The sequence below is a fragment of the Sinocyclocheilus anshuiensis genome, unplaced genomic scaffold, assembly GCF_001515605.1.
Source record: "Sinocyclocheilus anshuiensis isolate Anshui unplaced genomic scaffold, SAMN03320099.WGS_v1.1 scaffold154, whole genome shotgun sequence".
Lineage (NCBI taxonomy): Eukaryota > Metazoa > Chordata > Actinopteri > Cypriniformes > Cyprinidae > Sinocyclocheilus > Sinocyclocheilus anshuiensis.
Genome location: NW_015546101.1, coordinates 195,992 through 215,634, shown reverse-complemented (window position 1 = coordinate 215,634; position 19,643 = coordinate 195,992). Strand labels below are relative to the sequence as shown.

The window sequence follows — 19,643 nt, the reverse complement described above, 5'->3', positions numbered from 1 at the left end:
AAGTGTGTAAATATATATATATATATATATATATATATATATATATATTCACCTTTTATTCATTAAGTGTGCATTGTGAAATATGTCCTTAACCTAAATTAAGAATATGATCATAAACATCATTGAGGGATTAAAAATCTTTCTCACAGATGTTGTCAGAACGGTCTGGTGACTGTGTGGACGGTACCGCAGGACCCTTCTTCATACTCACAGTCCAGCACTGCCTGCCCTGATGCCTGGTGGGAATCAAAATTCAAATCCAAACTGATGGTAACGTGTCCATACATATGAGCAATCAAAAACCTTTAAATGCTTTGCTATCAGTGCTTCCTTATCAGTTAGTATTTATGTTTATGTGTGTTATGTGACTTCCCTGATCTCTGTCCAGCTGGACCCCCAGCGGTGTGAAAGAGCAGTGTGTGTGTTCCAGCTGCAGGGTCATATGACTCCTGTGCGGACAGTAGCGTTCAGTCCAGATGGGCTTGCTCTTGTGTCTGGAGGAGTTGGCGGACTTTTGAACATCTGGTCTTTGCGGGTCAGTGTCTAACATGGTCACACACTTCACAGATGCATACAGGCTAACTTACAGTCCTAACAAACAAACTTCAAAGGATTCACTTTAGTGTTTTCATGTCGTTTGTGCATATGTTTATACATGTAGGATGGATCAGTGCTGCAGACAGTAGTTGCTGGATCTGGAGCAATTAACAGAACAGTTTGGATCCCTGACGTAGGTGTAGCTGTTTGCTCCAATCGCTCAAAGGTAAAAGAATCCCGAATGTTTACATTTTAGTTGATTTTCATTCATTTTGATGAGTTTTTTTTATTTTTTATCAAATCTAGAAAAGATGTTGTTGTTTTTTTACTCTGTTTTTAATAAACAAAGCCGTTATGGTTACATAACACATATATCATAATTAAATGACTGTTCCTAACATTAGCATCTGATTCAATTATTAAAGGAAAACAGTAGAAAAAAAACATTAAAAACAAAATATAAGGGGCAGTTTCACATTTTTTTCCGGGTTTTTTTTTTTTTTTTTTTTTTTTTTTTTTAAGTTATTTTCTTAAAGTATATGTTTTGATTGATGCCCATTTCTGTTCAGAAAAGATGTAACTTAATAAGAAATGTATTTGTTCTGCAGGATGTGCTGGTCGTTAATAGCTCAGCAGAGTCCATGTCAACCAATCACGTCTTAGCAACTTGCCGCACGGCACTAAAAACGCAGGGCGTTGTGGGACTGAACATGGCTCCATGCATGAGAGCCTTCCTGGAGAGACTTCCCATCATGCTTCAGGAGCAGTATGCGTATGAGAAGGTACACACAACTACTAATTATGATATAATTTTAGCGAATGCTGTTCATGTAAAAATGCAAAAAATAGGGACATTGTTGTGGTGATTTCCTGTTGCGTATACCTGGTTTATTTGTGTGTTTCAGCCTCATGTGGTGTGCGGAGAGCAGCTCGTCCACAGTCCTTACATGCAGTGTCTGTCGTCTCTAGCGGTGGGTCTGCAGCTGGACGCTCTGCTGTGTCACCCTCCTGTCCCACCTCACCTGGCCCACTGCCCACCTGAGCCTGGCTCCTCCTCCACCCCCTCCCCCATCTCCTGGGCCAACAGTGAGTGGGCGTGGCTTCACTGCTTTTCCACCACCGTCAAAACGGCCGAAGCCCTCGCACGTGGGCACACCTTTCCCGAGTCTTTCATCGTCCCGGACCTGGAGCCCGTGGCCAAAGACAAATTGGCACTGCTTATGGTGAGAGAAAGAACATACAAATGTCCTGCAGTGAGACTGACATATTAAATGATTTAATTGTGAAAAACTGTGCTGTTCATGATGATCACAGCCTTTTTAAAAATCGCACACAGGACAACAGCAAGTGGGTGTCTGGGTTGGATGAGCAGATCATGTCATGGGCCACTTCCAGACCAGAAGTAAAACATTCACACATTTATTATTATATAATAAAATATTATATTTTATTTAAATAATAAATATTATATAACAAGAGATATTTAAATGTTTTTAATTTTTTATGTTTTTAAGGACTGGCACCTTGGAGGGAAGTGTGATATGTTTTTATGGGGTGGCATGGGCAGCCGTCAAAACGGCCGAAGCCCTCGCACGTGGGCACACCTTTCCCGAGTCTTTCATCGTCCCGGACCTGGAGCCCGTGGCCAAAGACAAATTGGCACTGCTTATGGTGAGAGAAAGAACATACAAATGTCCTGCAGTGAGACTGACATATTAAATGATTTAATTGTGAAAAACTGTGCTGTTCATGATGATCACAGCCTTTTTAAAAATCGCACACAGGACAACAGCAAGTGGGTGTCTGGGTTGGATGAGCAGATCATGTCATGGGCCACTTCCAGACCAGAAGTAAAACATTCACACATTTATTATTATATAATAAAATATTATATTTTATTTAAATAATAAATATTATATAACAAGAGATATTTAAATGTTTTTAATTTTTTATGTTTTTAAGGACTGGCACCTTGGAGGGAAGTGTGATATGTTTTTATGGGGTGCTGGCAGGCATGGGCAGCTCGCCGAGGCCGGGCGAAACATTCTGGTGCCAACTCTGGCTCCCTCTTTTTCTCAGGCCCAACAGGTATGAGTGTACATAAACACACACACAAAAAGTTTTTTTTTTTTTTTTTTTTTTAACAAATGAATTTTATTTTGTTTGGTCAGGTTGTTTGTGGGCAGAACTGCACATTTGTGATCCAGGCTAACGGAACGGTGTCTGCATGTGGCGAGGGCAGTTACGGCCGCCTCGGACAAGGAAATTCAGACGATCTGCACGTCCTCACTGTCATATCTGCTCTGCAAGGCATGTTGCAATCACACACAAACTCTGAATAACTTTCATTATATATGTTACAATACCCTAAAAGTGTTAACAGCAAGTGTGCTGTGTGTTTGTGCAGGCTTTGTGGTGACCCAGCTAGTAACGTCCTGTGGGTCTGATGGCCATTCGATGGCGCTAACTGAGAGTGGCGAGGTGTTCAGCTGGGGAGATGGAGATTACGGAAAACTGGGCCATGGTAACAGTGACAGACAGCGCAGGCCGCGACAGATAGAGGCACTGCAGGGAGAGGAGGTGGTGCAGGTCAGAAAAACTTGTCAAATTCACCCTCACTCCTAAACGCGCCTAGATGCCTCTCTCTTCTTCTTCCTGTGAGGTGTATATGATGAAGTTCATCAGAATAGGGCTGCACGATTAATCGTATTTTAATCTCGATAACGATATCCACCTTTCTCGGTTAATTAAAAACAAGAGTCACGATATTGGCCGGCTCATTATTTATCCTGAAAACATGTTTTTAATTTGGCATTTGTGTTATCTTGCATTGCTAACAAGTCTTCACTAGCGTTCGTGCTTGTAGTTGCCAGATGTTAAGAGCTTTAAGCCCCAAAACAGAGCTTATCTCCTTTAAGGATACACTTTCTGCCCGGTGTTTTACTTAATCTGTGCAATCTGGCAACTAGTGTTGTCAAAAGACCCGGTACTTCGGTACCAAGTCGGTACTAAAAAAATGAAAACGGTACAGTACCAGGTTTTTTTTAAGTACCGGTGGTACCGAGTAGAACCCGGTTCTTGATGCGCTATCCGAAAGGTGCACAGATGCGACATGGCGACCTCAAAAGGAGGAAACACACCAAACTAACAAAACACTTTAAAGACAGACACCTGGATTAAATTAAAGCGTTCAAGCAGGTAAATTTCATTTCATCCCATACATTGATTTATTTGTGGCGGCCCGCCACAAAATCAAAACTCACCACCACAAATAGATTTTCCAAAAGGCTTTGACTTCATTGAATAAACATGAGCACTGCACATGTCAAAGCTGAAACCCAGTGTGGGTGTTTTTATATCACTGTATTTCTGAAGGAAACCGACTGTCTTCAAAAAATTATGGATGTCATTGTCATTTCACCTTGCCTGTAATGCCTGATAAAGCAACGTTTGTGAGCGCAGCACTTATTTGATTACAGCCGTTACTGGGGAAACCTGATCTCTCCCGCTCTACAAGCACTTTTTTAACATTAGTTAGTGTGTAATGTTGCTGTTTGAGCATAAACAATATCTGCAAAGTTTACGAAGCTGAAACTTCAATGCAAATGGAGATATCGTCTGAAGGAAACCGACTGTCTTCAGAAAATTATGGATGTCATTTTCATTTCATCTTGCCTGTAATGCCTGAGCAGCATCTTGAAGTACAGCCGTTACTGGGGAAACCTCTATCTCTCCCGCTCTACAAGCTCCTCCTGCTGGCAGAGAATGAATTTGCACATATATGCCGCCACAAATAGAGTGCAAGTCTGTGGGAAACACCGCTTGACTGTCTTCAGAAAATTATGGATGTCATTTTCATTTCATCTTGCCTGTAATGCCTGAGCAGCATCTTGAAGTACAGCCGTTACTGGGGAAACCTCTATCTCTCCCGCTCTACAAGCTCCTCCTGCTGGCAGAGAATGAATTTGCATATATATGCCGCCACAAATAGAGTGCAAGTATGTGGGAAACACCGCTTCTGTTATGAATATTATTCATTATTTTAATTTGAATGTCGGATTGAAATGAACATCGCTGTTATTAGAGTAGTTAATCGTTAGCATAAGCGCGGTTAACTCTAATATAATGAGCATTAGAATGAAGTTTCTTCATTAACTATTTAATGCTCCTATAACTTTTATTATGGTAAAAAAAAAAAAACAGGAGGACATGATGATATTTACTATTTTTACACACCAGAGGCTTTTAAATTAATTGTAAATCTAAAATATATGCGTGTTAGAGAATGTACAAATGGTTAACATTGTGTCATATCAGTCAGAAAAGCAGTTCTGGGCTTTTTTATTTTTTTAGCTAACTTAGTTGTTATTCTTGGCTGAATAACTCTAGAAGGTTTTAAAAGCCCTTTAAAATGAAATATGTACACAGTTTGGATTAAATGAAAGTATAGTCACATTTTTTTAATTAGCATGTTTTTGTGTTTTGCTTTGGTACCGAAATTGGTACCGAGAACCGTGGATTTTCACAGGTATTGGTACCGAATACTGAAATTTTGGTACCGTGACAACACTACTGGCAACCCTGTGTGCGCTCACTGATGGCAGAACGTGCAAGCGCTGATGATATGAAAACATACATGTGCTGGAGTTTTGCGATCTCTCCACAGCGATATCCTGCTTACATGAAAGTGTCATACAGCCAATTATTTTTTTTTTTTCACAAGCCATTTGTGCTGTTTGTGTAACCAAATCTGCCATGATCAAACTTTTACCAAGTTTCAATATGGATCTATTGTGTTTGAGGAATAAATGCGCTTTTGCTACCTGTGGCAATACAATGGGGAAAAATGTAACGTACATAAATTGGAATTGTTGGAAGTTATATTAAGAGTTTCTAAAGTTTTTACCAGTTTTATAATGTTAATCAGTTAAAAACAGCATGGCAATGTTAGTTTTCAGTGTGTATTAACGACCTTTGAGCAAATTTGCTGCGCGATCTGAGTGGCTTGTCTCATTTGCGAACAAATTTTCACTTAGAAAATCTAATGTGAATACAGATTACAAAACACTAACCAAAACCATGAGTTTTGCATTATCATAGTTGGTTAAATGAAGTCAGTGTATAGTCAGTGGAGGTTGGTTAAAGGATACGTGAAATGTTATTGCATTTACCCTTTTGATAGAATAATCGTTATTAATAGTCTTTATTATAATTTTAAGTTAAAATAATCGTGATTATCAGTTTAACCGTTATCATGCAGCCCTATATCAGAATGTGTTTTGTTCAGATGTCGTGTGGATTTAAACACTCAGCGGTGGTGACTGCAGACGGAAAGCTCTTCTCCTTTGGTAATGGAGATTATGGCAGACTGGGACTTGGAAACACCTCTAACAAAAAGTTACCAGAGCGAGTCAGTGCACTGGAGGGCCACCAGGTTGGGCAGGTAAGACTTTCTTCATACAGTGCCATTCAAAAGTTTTTTTTTTTTTATTATATATATTTTTATATTATTTATTTAACATTATATTAAATGTATTAAGAATAAATGAATGAAGGCATTTATTTATCCCCTTTTTCTTATATAAATAAATGTTGTATATTTCCATGTTTAAATTGGATTTTAAATCCCAGATTCTCAGTGTGGACTTTTGAACAGCCTCTGAACACTGTCTTATCTGATGTTTATGGTATCATGGTTGTGTGTAGGTTGCATGTGGGCTGAATCACACTTTGGCAGTATCGGCTGATGGAATGACCGTCTGGGCGTTTGGAGATGGAGACTATGGCAAACTGGGACTGGGAAACTCTACAGCCAAATCCTCCCCACAGGTACAACTACTGACACGTTAATGTGACAACACCATCACAAGCATATACAATTAAACATTACATGTCATAAACAAAACTCTTGGTCTTCACTAAATTAAGTCTGTGGGTTTATTTTATAGAAAGTGGATGTTTTGTGTGGAATTGGAATAAAGAAGGTGGCATGTGGCACACAGTTCTCTGTTGCTCTAACCAGAGATGGAAACGTGTACACGTTTGGGCAGGGTAAGCCATCCGCAGACATACTTGTCTCAGGGAGAAGCTTCACACTTCTATAAACTGTTTGCTGAATGTTAAAGCAAGTCCAGTGTTTTTATTTCATTGTTTTTGCTATAATGTGACAGATCGCTTGATTGGTCTGCCAGAGGGTCGAGCACGAAATCATAACCGGCCTCAGCAAGTCCCTGCTTTAATGGCCGTGTTTATAGAAGATGTGGCTGTTGGGGCCGAACACGCGCTTGTTCTCTCATCAACTGGAGATGTTTATGCCTGGGGGAGCAACTCAGAGGGACAGGTGTGTGATTGCTGGGGGGGTTATTGTTTTTAATAAAAACAAACTAATTATGTTTCCCATTTTCCATTGGTTTTATGTAATATCTGAACAGTAGCATAGAAATTTATTAGTTTGTGTTTTTATAAATTTTTTATTAGCAGGGCTTGGGCCTCACCATCCATGTTAGAGAGCCGACCCTCATCAGTGCTTTACAAGGCAAAAACATCCAGCAGATATCTGCAGGCCGCTGCCACAGTGCAGCATGGACTGCACCGCCTGTACCGCCACGTGCTCCAGGTACAGACACATACACACTGTCATTTATTATTATTATTAATATTATTGTTATTAGAATATAATTATTATTCAGTATTATTGTATATTAGATATAGATAATTTTTTTATTGTTTTCAAGTTGGCAGTGGATTGAGGACATCAAAAAAAATCTACGCACTAAAATTTAAAGGTTTTAATTTATACGAAATAAAGGCTTAAGGGTTTAACTGGACTGCTTTGAAATGCTTTACAGATAAGGAATTAGTGCAAAGATGATGATGATGATGATGATAAAATGATCAACTAATATACTATAATATTGAAAAGTAATTATATATTACATTCTTGAAGTAATATTGTAATAATAAAAAAATATTAATGAAATACATATACATATACGTATATATATATATATATATATATATACACACACACACACATATAATGACAAATATTATCTCTGTTTATTTAGTGAAAAGTTTCATTGAAAAATTCAATGAATTTCATGAATGCCATTTTCATGATTTTATATATATACACACACACATATGTATTCTATTTCTATAATTATTTAATATTATCATTAATATTTTTATTGTTAGAATAGTATTATTAGAAGAATACAATTACTTTTCAGTATTGTAGTATATTAGTTGATGATCATTTTTTTTTGCACTAATTCCTTATTTTTAACATATTTCAAAGCAGTCTGCTGAAACCTTTAAGTCTTTTTTCAGGGTTTCTGCGGGTCCTTATAGTCTTAGATTTAGTTGTATTAAATTTAAGGCCATAAAAAATCTTAAATGGTACAAGAAAGTCGAAATTATGATTTCAAGAGGTCTTAAATTTGTGGACGGAAAGACAAGAATTGCGATATGTCTTAATGTGCCGATTAAACGTCAAAAGGCTGCATTTCAAAGACAAGTGCTCCTTAGCTTTGTGTACTGCGGTTACCAGGGAAACGCTATATTTCTGCTGTTCCGAAAGCGCCTCCTGCTGGCAGAGAATGAATATACATTTTCTATCAGCCTGCCTGCTGTTTTTGTTCAGACCAATGTGAAAATCTACCGTTGTTTTTACGCTGCAAACACGCAGAGTTGTAAATGTTAACCGGTGGATTGACAAGAAGCTAATGCATTATACAAATCTAAACAATTAAGACACTAAGATATATAATATGTGCTTTTGACTTTTGAATCCCTTTTCTTATAAATGGTTTAGAGGCTCAAATGTGAAGCTTATCATTTAATAAAAAATTTGTTTTTGTGAACACCTGTATCTGAACTGTAAATCATGCTTTTACATTAATTTTACGGTTTAATATGTTAACATACATAGACAATGCCCTATCCCGCTCATATGATATTAATTTTATTTGTGTAGGTCTTAAAAAAAGGTCTTAAAAAGTCTTCAGTTTGATTAAAAAAAAAATACTGCAGATGCTCTGATTTTGCATAAATAAAAATCTTCACATTTTAGTGTGTAGTTTTTTTGATGTCCTCCTCATTCCAGATTTGTAGAAATCTCTTCCTATGCGACTTGTTACTTTCACATGAATTTGACAGACCTGTTATTTGTATAGTCACTTAAAAATCCCTAAATGGAGGGCATCACAGTTATTTGTGAAAATCATAATTAGACTCAATGATTTCAGTTCAGTGATGATATAAAAAACCATGTAGCTGTGCTGATCAGTTGTTGAGATGGAGTGTTTGTGTGTTCAGGCTCATCAGTGCCTCTGCAGCTGGGCTTGCCCCTGTGTGTGCCTCCTCAGTACAGTGTCCTGAGAGAGGTCAGTATGGAGGCTCTGAGAGCCCGACTGCGCCTGCTCTACCACTTCTCTGACCTCATGTACTCCTCATGGAGACTGCTGAACCTCAGCCCCAACAACCAGGTATACACCCACAAACATGTCATGTTTGCATCATATTGTCTCTTTACTCTGAGGCTGTTGGGGGAAAAAACCTCCATGAACACTGTCTGGTTCGATCATGAATCATTTGTGTTTCAGAGCTGCACGTCACGCTATAATGCAGGTACATGGGGTATAGTCCAGGGTCAGCTGAGGCCCCTGCTGGCCCCTGGAGTTTACACACTGCCCATGGTGCGCTCTATCGGGAAGACCATGGTGCAGGGGAAGAACTACGGCCCACAGATTACAGTCAAAAGAATCTCTACACGGTCAGTCATGTTCAGAGTTGCAGCCAGAACACTGGAGACATTCTTTGCCTCATTTTCATTCGAGGTAGAACATAAGAACTTCTTCAATCATTCTTTTTTCCCCCCTTTTTTGTCCTGTTTTCTCAGAGGAAGGAAGTGTAAGCCCATATTTGTGCAGATCGCCAGGCAGGTTGTGAAACTAAACGCATCTGATCTAAGGCTGCCGTCACGAGCCTGGAAAGTCAAGCTTGTGGGAGAGGGGGCAGATGATGCCGGAGGGGTGTTTGACGACACAATCACAGAGATGTGCCAGGTAGGGCGATACTGACGGAGATGTGTATATGAACCCATTATGGCTCAGCCTTATGAAAAATGACAAGAGCGTTAAATTGGGGCATATCGCTCTTGTGTAGGAGCTGGAGACAGGAGTGGTGGATCTTCTCATCCCTTCTCCCAACGCCGCAGCAGAGGTGGGCTACAACCGAGACAGGTGAGTGCCGACAGACAATTGTCTGAATATTGTATTCCACCAAACTAATAAACTGATCAGGTTTTCTTGATCTTTGTGTGTCTTCAGGTTCTTGCTGAACCCCTCAGCCTGTCTGGAAGAGCACCTGCTGCAGTTCAAGTTCTTGGGTATTCTGATGGGAGTGGCCATCCGCACTAAGAAGCCTCTAGACCTGCATCTCGCTCCAGTGGTGTGGAAGCAGCTGTGCTGTATTCCTCTCACTCTTGAAGATCTGGAGGAAGTGGACCTGCTGTATGTGCAGACCCTCAACAGCATCTTACACCTGGAGGACAGCGGCATCACAGAGCAGAACTTTCATGAGGTGCTGTGGACTCCCATAAAATACTTGTTTTTACTCTGTTTCTCATAGAGGATAATAGAAGGAATTATTTACTCCGTCTAGCTCAGTGTATCTTAAGCAGGGGGCTTCAACATAGTTCCAAGAGGCCCCAAGGTGGTTTTGAATGACTCGGAATAAGACTGAATATGCTTTAAACTAAGCTAAAACAAAAAAATCTGATTTAAGCTGAACTCATATTTCTTATTTTAATTTGTTCCCTCAACAACTTTTATTTTTAAGAACCAGAATTCCCACAGCCTTGGAAAACCTGGATAAAAATGTGATCTATAGACTTGGAAAAGTCATGAATATTAATAAAATCTTAAAAAGTAATAGAAAAATGGTTAATGAAAATATTTTTCTTGTAAAAAAAAAAAAAAAAATCTAGTTATGTCAAGCTCTAAAATATTTTATCAGGTACAAATTTTGAGCAAAAACATTTAAAAACCTTTAATCATAAATGGCTAGGAAAGTCATAAATTAATTGGTAATAAAAAAAGTGTAAAGAACATTGTTATTTAAACTTTTAGAATTATTTTTATTTAAATAAATATTATTATTACTACTATTATTATACATATTATTTATAATATTTATATAAATATTTAAGTATTAAATCAATTTATCTTTCATTTATTTCCTCGTTTCTGTAAATAAAAGAGGTTAAAAAATCAGCAGCATTGTCATTATACCAGAAGTAAATTGGGGGCTTTCAAATCTTATAATGTCTACTTAAAACATGGACATTTTTTAATTGGTTTAATTTCTTTGACTTTATTTTACTTGGTGTATATTTCTTTGTTCATTTCTTTTTCTTTTTTCTTTTTTTATATATAGATGATTCCACTGGACTCCTTTGTTGGCCAAAGTGCAGATGGGAAAATGGTTCCCATCATCCCTGGAGGAAACAGCATACCGCTGACCTTTTCCAATAGGAAGGAGTATGTAGAGCGTGCCATTGAGTATCGCCTGCATGAAATGGAACGCCAGGTGTGTTCAGCTCGACTCTAAACCAGTGTATCCTTACCTTGAATATGTGGGAGTGTATCCACACCTAGATCATGACTTGTCATCTGATCCTGTTATTCATCTCTTCTTTTGTGTTCACCTCTGAATGCGCATTAGGTGGCAGCGGTGCGCGAGGGCATGTCCTGGATCGTGCCTGTTCCCTTGCTCTCCTTACTAACAGCGCGGCAGCTGGAGCAGATGGTCTGCGGGCTGCCGGAGATCAGCGTGGAGGTTCTGAAGAAGGTGGTCCGCTACAGGGAGGTGGACGAGCAGCAACAGCTGGTGCAGTGGTTCTGGCAGACGCTGGAGGAGTTCTCCAATGAGGAGAGAGTCCTCTTCATGCGCTTCGTCTCGGGACGCTCTCGTCTGCCAGCTAACACTGCTGATATATCCCAGAGGTTCCAGATCATGAAGGTGGACCGGGTAAGAATGTGTCTGTGTTTTTATGGATGGACATTTATAGCCAGTGGAAAAGTGGCTAATGTGTGTTTCTTCTGTTTTTCAGCCGTACGACAGTCTTCCCACCTCTCAGACGTGCTTCTTCCAGCTCCGCCTCCCACCTTACTCTAGCCAACCAGTCATGGCGGAGCGGCTGCGTTATGCTATTAATAACTGCCGTTCTATCGACATGGACAACTACATGCTCTCCCGCAATGTGGACAACGCAGAGGGGTCGGACACAGATTACTGACCCCCTACATGCACATGTAAACACAGTGTATGCTGTGTAGGACTCAGTTTAGTATTCGGTGCAGGCTTTTATGATTTTTATGCTTACAGATGTTTTCAACACATAATCAAGTGTTTCACCTTTCGTTTCTTCGCAATTAAGCTGAACTTGGGTGGGCCGCACAATCTGTTTACACACATGTACACACTCGCCTTCTCTTTACTTTGAAGCACAGTCTTTCTCCACTATTCATTCTTCTTTTGGCGCTGCCTTTTTTTCAGGATATTCTGCATGAAACTGTTTTATTTTAAAAAAAAATGTATAGAATGACAAAAAAAGAAAAATTTGTACAGTATGTATAATGCTTCATTAGGAAATTGTTTTACATGAGTACCTGTATTTATTTGAATTTTTTTAATCGCCTACACCAGATTTCTTATGTCAGATGCAATAAATGTTTGAATCTGAAACAGCATTTTTGATGGTTATTCAAAAGTCCAAAATGACCTGGGAAAAAACATTTCATTAAGTTTAGGGTTAAGATAATACTTATAATTAATACTTTTATTCCACAAGGACACTTTAAATTGAATGTGACAGTAGAGACATTTATAATGACATGAGAAATGTTTCTTGAGCAGCAAGTCATATTTCAGAATCTTTTCTGAAGGACCATGCAACACCGAAGACTGAAGTAATGACTGCTGAAAATTCAGCTTTGCCATCAAAGGAATGACAGTATAAAATATATTAAATCAGAACAGTTATTTAAAATTGTACAATTTCAGTGTTACTGCTTTTACGCTTTATATATTTTCCCAAACACTTTTTTTGTCAGCTGAACCTCTTAGAAACAAAATATATACTAGAAGTACCCCCAGAGATTTTAAGTTAATATTTCAATGATGTAAAGTCACAATCGCATGTTCATGGTTCTCTGATGTCGGTTAGTGATTGCATAACATGCAAGATAAACAGATCAAATATATATTTCTAATTTGGTCGCATATATATGGTGTTTGTTGTTTTAACTCTCTAAAAATGCAGATGAAGATACTGTTTTAAATTACAATTGTCCTGTAAAGTAAAAATATATGTATGTTTTATGTATATATGTATTATGAAGGGTCATATACATATACATTATTATATATATATTCAATTATTTTGTAATGTAATATACAAAATACAATATTAATAATTAATATTTCATATTCTTAAATTAAAATCAGTAAATCATATTTCAGAATCATTTCTGAAGGATCATGCGACACTGAAGATTGAAGTAATGACTGCTGAAAATTCAGCGTTACCATCAAAAGAATAATGACATTTTAGAATATTAAAACAGAAAAGTTATTTAAAATGGTAAAATTTCCCAATATTATTGCTTTTACCTCTCTCTATATATATGTATATATATTTTCCCTCTGCTTATTTGAAAATATTTACACCGTTGGGGGAAAAAAAACTGTAAAAAATGTATTCAGAACAAAATGTTCATGAAAAAACAAGCCAATTACAATGGATTCGAGCTCAAGCTACTTTATTGTGAATCAAAATTTCATACACCTTACAGCCAAAGGAAACAAAGCATATGAGTCCAATAAAAGTGACATCTAATCCAATAAAACAGACACCACTGGGGTCAGTGGTCACCTACATGTTTAAAATCATCCATAGTTTCTTATAGCATAGATTCAGAGAGTAGTGGTTTTATTGAAGAGTGGCCACTACATTTATCATTCAAGCCCAAGCTGTTCAAACACGTTCCACTGGGAAAATTAAACCGCTGCCCTAGGGAGAGTTGAGGAGGGTCTTTTAAAAGACAAGCTTTCAGACAGATGAATTAAAAGGAAAACACAACGTTACGCTCCAGGGTTTGATCGCTGATGTCAGGATAGTGGCAAATTATTTGAGCCTAAACAAAATACAGCGGGACAATGCCTGGCAAGGGGGAGAGTAAACTATTTAAGGCCAAACCTATACAAGACCTTTTTTCAAACCTGCTACAAAGGAGAAAATCACATATGAAAGCAGCTCTAGACAATTCTTTAGTATAAAACATACACACACTCTCACTTTGACATAGTTTCAGTGTCTCTTTCACACACAGAACATGAGGTACAGAACAGAAAACAGAAGAGGAGGTAATTACAGAAAGTGCAAGATCTGCAGACATAAAATTCCTGTTACTCAGCAACCATTCTTATGCAGACTACACAGACCATAAGCCTCCCAGAGTCCAGGGCTGCTGGCCGTGTCATCGGCCTACTGGCTCAATGAGCCAGTCTTTGGAGAAAGTCCTGTTTGTAGCTGATGGGTTATCTTGGCCTGTGATTGGCCAGCAAGAAGTCTTTATCTTTACAGGTGAGGCAGAGTTTGAGGTTCCTCAAAGATCCTCCAGCACACAAGTACGCCCAGGCCGCCATGATAGACAGAATGATGTAGGTCGGGATCAGACTGCCTTGATAGTGTGGGTTCACAAATGTCTGTATGGGGGGAAAAAAAGTACCAATACAAAGATGTAACAACTGTGTTTCACATGGTGCACTTGTGATCAGAGTGAGTCAGCTGCTTGTGTCTGTTGCTCTTCTCTGAGTAATGATTACTGTTCGTGAGGGAACTGTACAGGGTTCGTGAGTTGATGAAAAGATGATAATTAAATTGAATGCAAAATTAAAATGAATAAATGTGCCACAATTAACAATACAGCATTGCACAGTAAATGCTGCTTCTCAAGAAATCCATCTCTGTATGTGCAGTGAGTTTAATGTGAATTTTGGGAACACAATGTTTGCACAATTTCCTAAATTTCTGTGCGTAGAAGATCACCAAAATAAATGCTTGAAGATTTGAAGAATTTAATAATATTATTCTGAAATCTTAAATATTATATTGTAAATTGCATAATAATTACATTACATAATTAAATATTAATTATATATAATAATTTATCAATAGTTTTTTTTTTACTTTACAGGAAAATTGTAATTTAAGACAGCAATATATTTATATCTTCATTTATTCATATAGTTTTATATGCATGATGTGTGTTCACTTACTACACATGATACTACTAGATGACTGATGACCACAGCTCCAAGAGCCCACCATCTCTGTCGCTCACACGACTCGAAGAAAACAACCCCCCAGAACATATGCAGCAAGATAATGGCCAGTGTCATGAAAGCTGTGGAGAGAAAGCATACGCTGCTTGCTCGAGACACTCAGTATTATTCGCTGGGTTTAAACACTAACTGGCATGTCATTACCTGAGGATATGAAGTAATGTTGAGGGTCGCCATGGATACCGACAGTTCCCGGACCCAAGGAATCTGAGAGTATGTTGACCACAGAGAACGCTCCACTCATGAAGCCAAAGCCCAGACCTGATACTGCAAACCAACGACACGCACACTTAAACAAAACATCGGCTGTTTATTGGACTACTAGAAGCAGCATGTGATGGATGTTTACCATAAGCTAGCTGCCGTATGGAGATGGGCATGGTGTCCTCCTGACTGAGCGCCAACAGGCCTTCATTTGCTTTCCTGTGAGAGATACAACAACAGACGTTAACATCAATCCTCCTACACAACACCAACACTGAATGCCAAAGTGAATCACTGATGGAATCTTTTAGTTATTTAAAGACTCCATGGAATCTGATGAGGGAATGTTTGATAATGTTTTCTGTCTTGTGTTGAGTATTTCCTACTGAAACAGTAAGATTGGGTGAGATAGCGTAACTGTTGTTGGTCAGTACATTTTTTTTTTAAATAAATTAAAACTTTTGAGTGAGGATATATTACATCAAAACTGACAGAAATCTTTTGTAACATTACAAACGTCTTTACTATTTCAAATAAATTCGGTTCTTTGAGATTTCTATTTATCAAAGAATCCTGAAAAATCAGTTTCCACCAAAATATTAAGCAGCACAACTGTCAACATTGATAATAATAAGAAATGTTTCTTGAGCACCAAATCAGAACATTAGAATGATTTCTGAAGGATCACCTGACACTGAAGACTGGAGTAAAAAAACGAACAAAAAAAAACTAACACTAGCTTTCTAATCTTTTTGTATTCTATCGGTTTTCTTTTCATTTATTATACAATTAACAAAACCCTTGCTACGTGTACTGCGTTAAGCTAACTGAGACTTGTTATAGCACTTGTATATCATTGCTCTCTTGTTGATTTTGATTGCTTCCATTGTCCTCATTTGTAAGTCACTTTGGATAAAAGCGTCTGCTAACTGTCTAAATGTAAACGAGTAATGATGCTGAAAATTCAGCATTGCCATCACAAGAATACATTACATTTTAAAATATATTCAAATAGAAAACAGTTATTTTACATTGTAATAATATTTTACAATATTACTGCCTTTTAATCAAATAAATGCAGCCTTGGTGAGCAGAAAAAGCTTCTTTCAAAAACATGAAGAATTCTAGAGAGCAACTGATTGGACAAAAAAAAAAAACTGTCTAGTGCATCAATAGTTTTGCTTCCATTTGCACAGAAGAGAAAGACTGTACATTTCAAATGTGTATATCTAAAAATGAAGTGTCGGTTCAAGTGTAAACTAGCATATACACTGTAAAAAATTATTTTGAGATTTTGCCATTTCAACTTTTTTTTTTTTTTGTAGACAAATGTTTTTATAAATTGTCCAGACAACAAGAACATTTCAGTTTATTGACCCTCAACTAAGCTGAAAGTTGAATGAACTATCATAACTGTTGTTTCAACTCAAAAATGCATGTTGAAACAACTGCATCACACCGAGAAAAAAAAATTAAGAGAAAACAATGTTAAGGCAGTGGGGTAACAGCGTTTTTTAAGTGGACTCAACAAATAGTTTTTTTACAGTGTAGATGACCTCAAAGCAAACACACAAAACACAGCCCTGCCACTGTTATCAGTGAAATATTAACAGTCAACGCTCAAGAACATGGCATGCCATTATATTTAGGTTTATTGATTATGTGGCTCCTTTCAAACACAGAAAATGAACAGTTAATTCTTACTTCAGCAATCTGTAGTAACCATATCTGAAAGCCTCCTGAAGCAGTACAGAGAGCACAACCCCGAAAATGAGCAGCCCTGTCTGCTGAGTGGCACTGTTCTTGTTGCTGATCTGAACTGTGATGAACCACACAAGAGAGGACAGCAACAAAGACACCAGCCAGAAGAAAGCCCTGAAACAAACACAATCATGACAAAAATACTCTCACATATTTCAAACACTGCTCAGAATCCTCGGTCACCTAAACGTGCTTTCCCCATTCCATTGCTTGTTAAGTGCTCTTAAAGGAGTAGCTCGCTCAAAAGCTACCCTGTTGTTCAAAAGCTACACCACCGTTCAAAAGTTTGGGATCGGTTAGATTTTAGTTTTTTAAGTTTTTTTAAACAAGTCTCAGCAAGGCTGCATTGAATTGATCAAAAATAAACTGAGAAATATTACTGGCTTTTTCAGCAGCCATCATACTAGTTTTCAGTGTCATGATCTTCAGAATTAACTGTTCATTGTGCAAATCATTGTGCTGCTGTTTCATATTTTTGTGGAAACCTTTTTAGTTTTAAAGATTTTATGAACAGAAAGTCTCTGCTGTCACTTTTAATCCGTTTAATGCATCCTTGCTGGACACAATTATTGATTAAAAACAAAATAAATCTTCCTGACCCCAAACTATTCGTGTAAATGTCTTACGATTTCCAAACTTCTCTTTGCATTTACAGTTGTTAGAGTTTAAAGTTGTATCTTCTTGTAATAATATTTCTAAGCCTCAGATCCAAGTGATTTGTCAGCAGATGTTAAGGGCAGGTCTCAGCCCGAGTGAAGTGCTGTATCACGGGACTTTCAGCCACACTGTACCGCACTCACAACGGGAGACGAGAGCAGCATATCTGCCCTGATACCTACCCTGCTATGAGGAAGATCACACGCAGCGGGTCCCTGGCGATTGTAAACACGAACAAAGCGACTGCTGGCCCGAAAGCGATGAACGTACAGCCGAAAAACACCGCCACTGTCATGATGGAGCGCGGCTAACCTGCTAATTCACTCAAATGACTGCCGCTTCACGCAGATAAGTGCCCTCAGAGGCTATCAGCACACTTCATCCATGAGAGAGTTATACGGCTGTAAATCGGTTCGTATAAGCAACATACACCAAGAGTTAATGTGGCGTTTATTGTGTCAGTTTTCTTCGAAATAGGTTGAGGGCTCAGCGATACACTCGAACAGTTCAGCGCAACGTCCGGTTCCTAGTCATGTGACCTCATGTGTTTCGGAATCGTATTTCCATAGCCTATCAGTTTTCTTACCTCACCCACTGGATTCCTTTTCTTATTCTTACTAGCATTATTTAACCCTCCTATTGTCCTACGAACTTGACCCACATTTAAACCTATTAAAAAGGCATGAATACTTGTTTACAGTACATGTCTAAATATCCCCATTAAACACATAAAATTTGTTTTTATCTCATCCAAAATTTTATTGTTATTGTAAATTATATTATAAAAAGCTGATTCAATTGATTACAATACCAAATCATGAACAATGTTTCATAGAGGTTATGCAATTTCACACTCACATTAAGTCAAATGTTAATTCATTTTAATGAATAAGTTATTCATATAAATCAATAAGTCAATGAATAATAAGTTATTGCAAATGTTCTACACATTCATTCTTTATAGGCTATTTGTATTCATATACTGCAATATTCAATATTCATTCCATACAATGCATTTAAATAAATGTATTGTTCTTGTCTAAACTTACACAATATAATAAATATATAAACAAAAATCCTCCTGCACATTTTCTTAGTCACACACACACACAAACACACACAACATATCAAACTGAGCACTAACAGTAATACAAGCATAAGGCACTGTTGTGTGACATTTTCTGTTCCTTAGTTTCAAGTATCATACTGTTATTCATCCATCAATCGAATATACAAACACATTTTGTCAAGACAATGATATTCCAAATGAGGAAGACCATGACGAAGATTAAAATTTGTGCGTCAGCTCCATAACAGCTATAGTTGTGCTCTGGCCAAAGATAAAAGTTCCAGTAACGACAGTCACCACACCCCACCCTGTCAAGATGGATCTGGAAGGAACAAAAAAAAATTGAACAAAAAATGTGTAAAAGGGAGAAAGTAATTACAAACTATATTTTTAGACACACCATAAATGTATGAAAAAAGCTAGAATTAAATAAGAGACCAGAGGAAATGGCCAGGAATTTAAAATGACTTCACTTGGCTTTCTTTTAAAGGGGTCATAGGATGCCCATTTTCCACAAGTTGATATGATTCTTTGGGGTCTTAATGAAAAGTCTGTAACATAGTTTGGTTAAAATTTCTCAATGGTAGAGTAAAAAACACCTTTTTTACCCTGTCAAAAACAGCTCTTTTCAGATCAAGCCATTTTTGTAGCATTTTCCTTTAAATGTTAATGAGCTCTGCTGACCCCGCCCCTCTCTTCCGAGCTGCTCTCAGAGTTTTGTTTAAAAGTTTTGTTTACTTTAGCCACATTCATCGTGAAATTTGCTAATTAGCACATTATTAGGAAAGGCGATTTGCAAAGATTCATTACAAAACATTATACTCACATCTTCTGTAGATGAGGCTGGATCATGAATGATTTGCGCGAACATATACGCATTTAGGTAGATCGGGGGCACATTCCCTTCAGAAACAAATAATCCACTGCAAGTTCAGCGGCTCAGATGTCTGAAGTAAATGACTACTGCTATGTTCATTATTACATCCAACAACAGAACACCTCA

The 19,643-nt window shown here is 37.7% G+C and overlaps 3 protein-coding genes across 3 annotated transcripts in view; 1 reads left to right on the top strand and 2 right to left on the bottom strand.

Moving 5' to 3' along the window:
• LOC107700351 (probable E3 ubiquitin-protein ligase HERC1) overlaps positions 1-12,288 on the top strand; it is a 56,773-nt gene extending 44,485 nt beyond the window's left edge. The window contains exons 57-78 of the mRNA XM_016501981.1: positions 150-270; positions 389-535; positions 662-763; positions 1,146-1,319; positions 1,443-1,760; positions 1,874-1,939; positions 2,500-2,625; positions 2,709-2,847; positions 2,945-3,126; positions 5,825-5,980; positions 6,244-6,366; positions 6,486-6,588; positions 6,708-6,877; positions 7,015-7,153; positions 8,857-9,026; positions 9,144-9,313; positions 9,440-9,605; positions 9,706-9,782; positions 9,870-10,122; positions 10,978-11,130; positions 11,266-11,571; positions 11,654-12,288. Of these exons, the coding sequence (XP_016357467.1) occupies positions 150-270; positions 389-535; positions 662-763; positions 1,146-1,319; positions 1,443-1,760; positions 1,874-1,939; positions 2,500-2,625; positions 2,709-2,847; positions 2,945-3,126; positions 5,825-5,980; positions 6,244-6,366; positions 6,486-6,588; positions 6,708-6,877; positions 7,015-7,153; positions 8,857-9,026; positions 9,144-9,313; positions 9,440-9,605; positions 9,706-9,782; positions 9,870-10,122; positions 10,978-11,130; positions 11,266-11,571; positions 11,654-11,839 (3,547 nt within the window). The 3' untranslated portion in view covers positions 11,840-12,288. The remainder of the gene's footprint in view (positions 1-149; positions 271-388; positions 536-661; positions 764-1,145; positions 1,320-1,442; positions 1,761-1,873; positions 1,940-2,499; positions 2,626-2,708; positions 2,848-2,944; positions 3,127-5,824; positions 5,981-6,243; positions 6,367-6,485; positions 6,589-6,707; positions 6,878-7,014; positions 7,154-8,856; positions 9,027-9,143; positions 9,314-9,439; positions 9,606-9,705; positions 9,783-9,869; positions 10,123-10,977; positions 11,131-11,265; positions 11,572-11,653) is intronic.
• A 1,059-nt stretch (positions 12,289-13,347) lies between these two features.
• Positions 13,348-18,130, bottom strand: aph1b (APH1B gamma secretase subunit). Its single transcript, XM_016502049.1, has 6 exons — positions 17,754-18,130; positions 16,858-17,028; positions 15,299-15,372; positions 15,094-15,216; positions 14,884-15,011; positions 13,348-14,310 (listed from the first exon to the last, which is right to left on the bottom strand). The coding sequence occupies exons 1-6, from the start codon at positions 17,864-17,866 to the stop codon at positions 14,143-14,145; spliced, it is 777 nt and encodes a 258-aa protein (XP_016357535.1). The 5' UTR covers positions 17,867-18,130; the 3' UTR covers positions 13,348-14,142.
• Positions 18,131-18,654: 524 nt separating this feature from the next.
• slc38a8b (solute carrier family 38 member 8b) overlaps positions 18,655-19,643 on the bottom strand; it is a 5,484-nt gene continuing 4,495 nt past the window's right edge. Inside the window, exon 9 of the mRNA XM_016501980.1 lies at positions 18,655-18,962. Coding sequence (XP_016357466.1) covers positions 18,860-18,962 — 103 coding nt within the window. The 3' untranslated portion in view covers positions 18,655-18,859. The remainder of the gene's footprint in view (positions 18,963-19,643) is intronic.

Coding starts and splice junctions, on each gene's coding strand:
- aph1b (XM_016502049.1), bottom strand. CDS start 17,866: ATGACAGTGGCGGTGTTTTTCGGCTGTACGTTCATCGCTTTCGGGCCA. Junction 17,029..17,753: donor GTGATCTTCCTCATAGCAGG/GTAGGTATCAGG, acceptor TGTTTGTTTCAG/GGCTTTCTTCTGGCTGGTGT. Junction 15,012..15,093: donor ACATTACTTCATATCCTCAG/GTAATGACATGC, acceptor TTCTCTCCACAG/CTTTCATGACACTGGCCATT.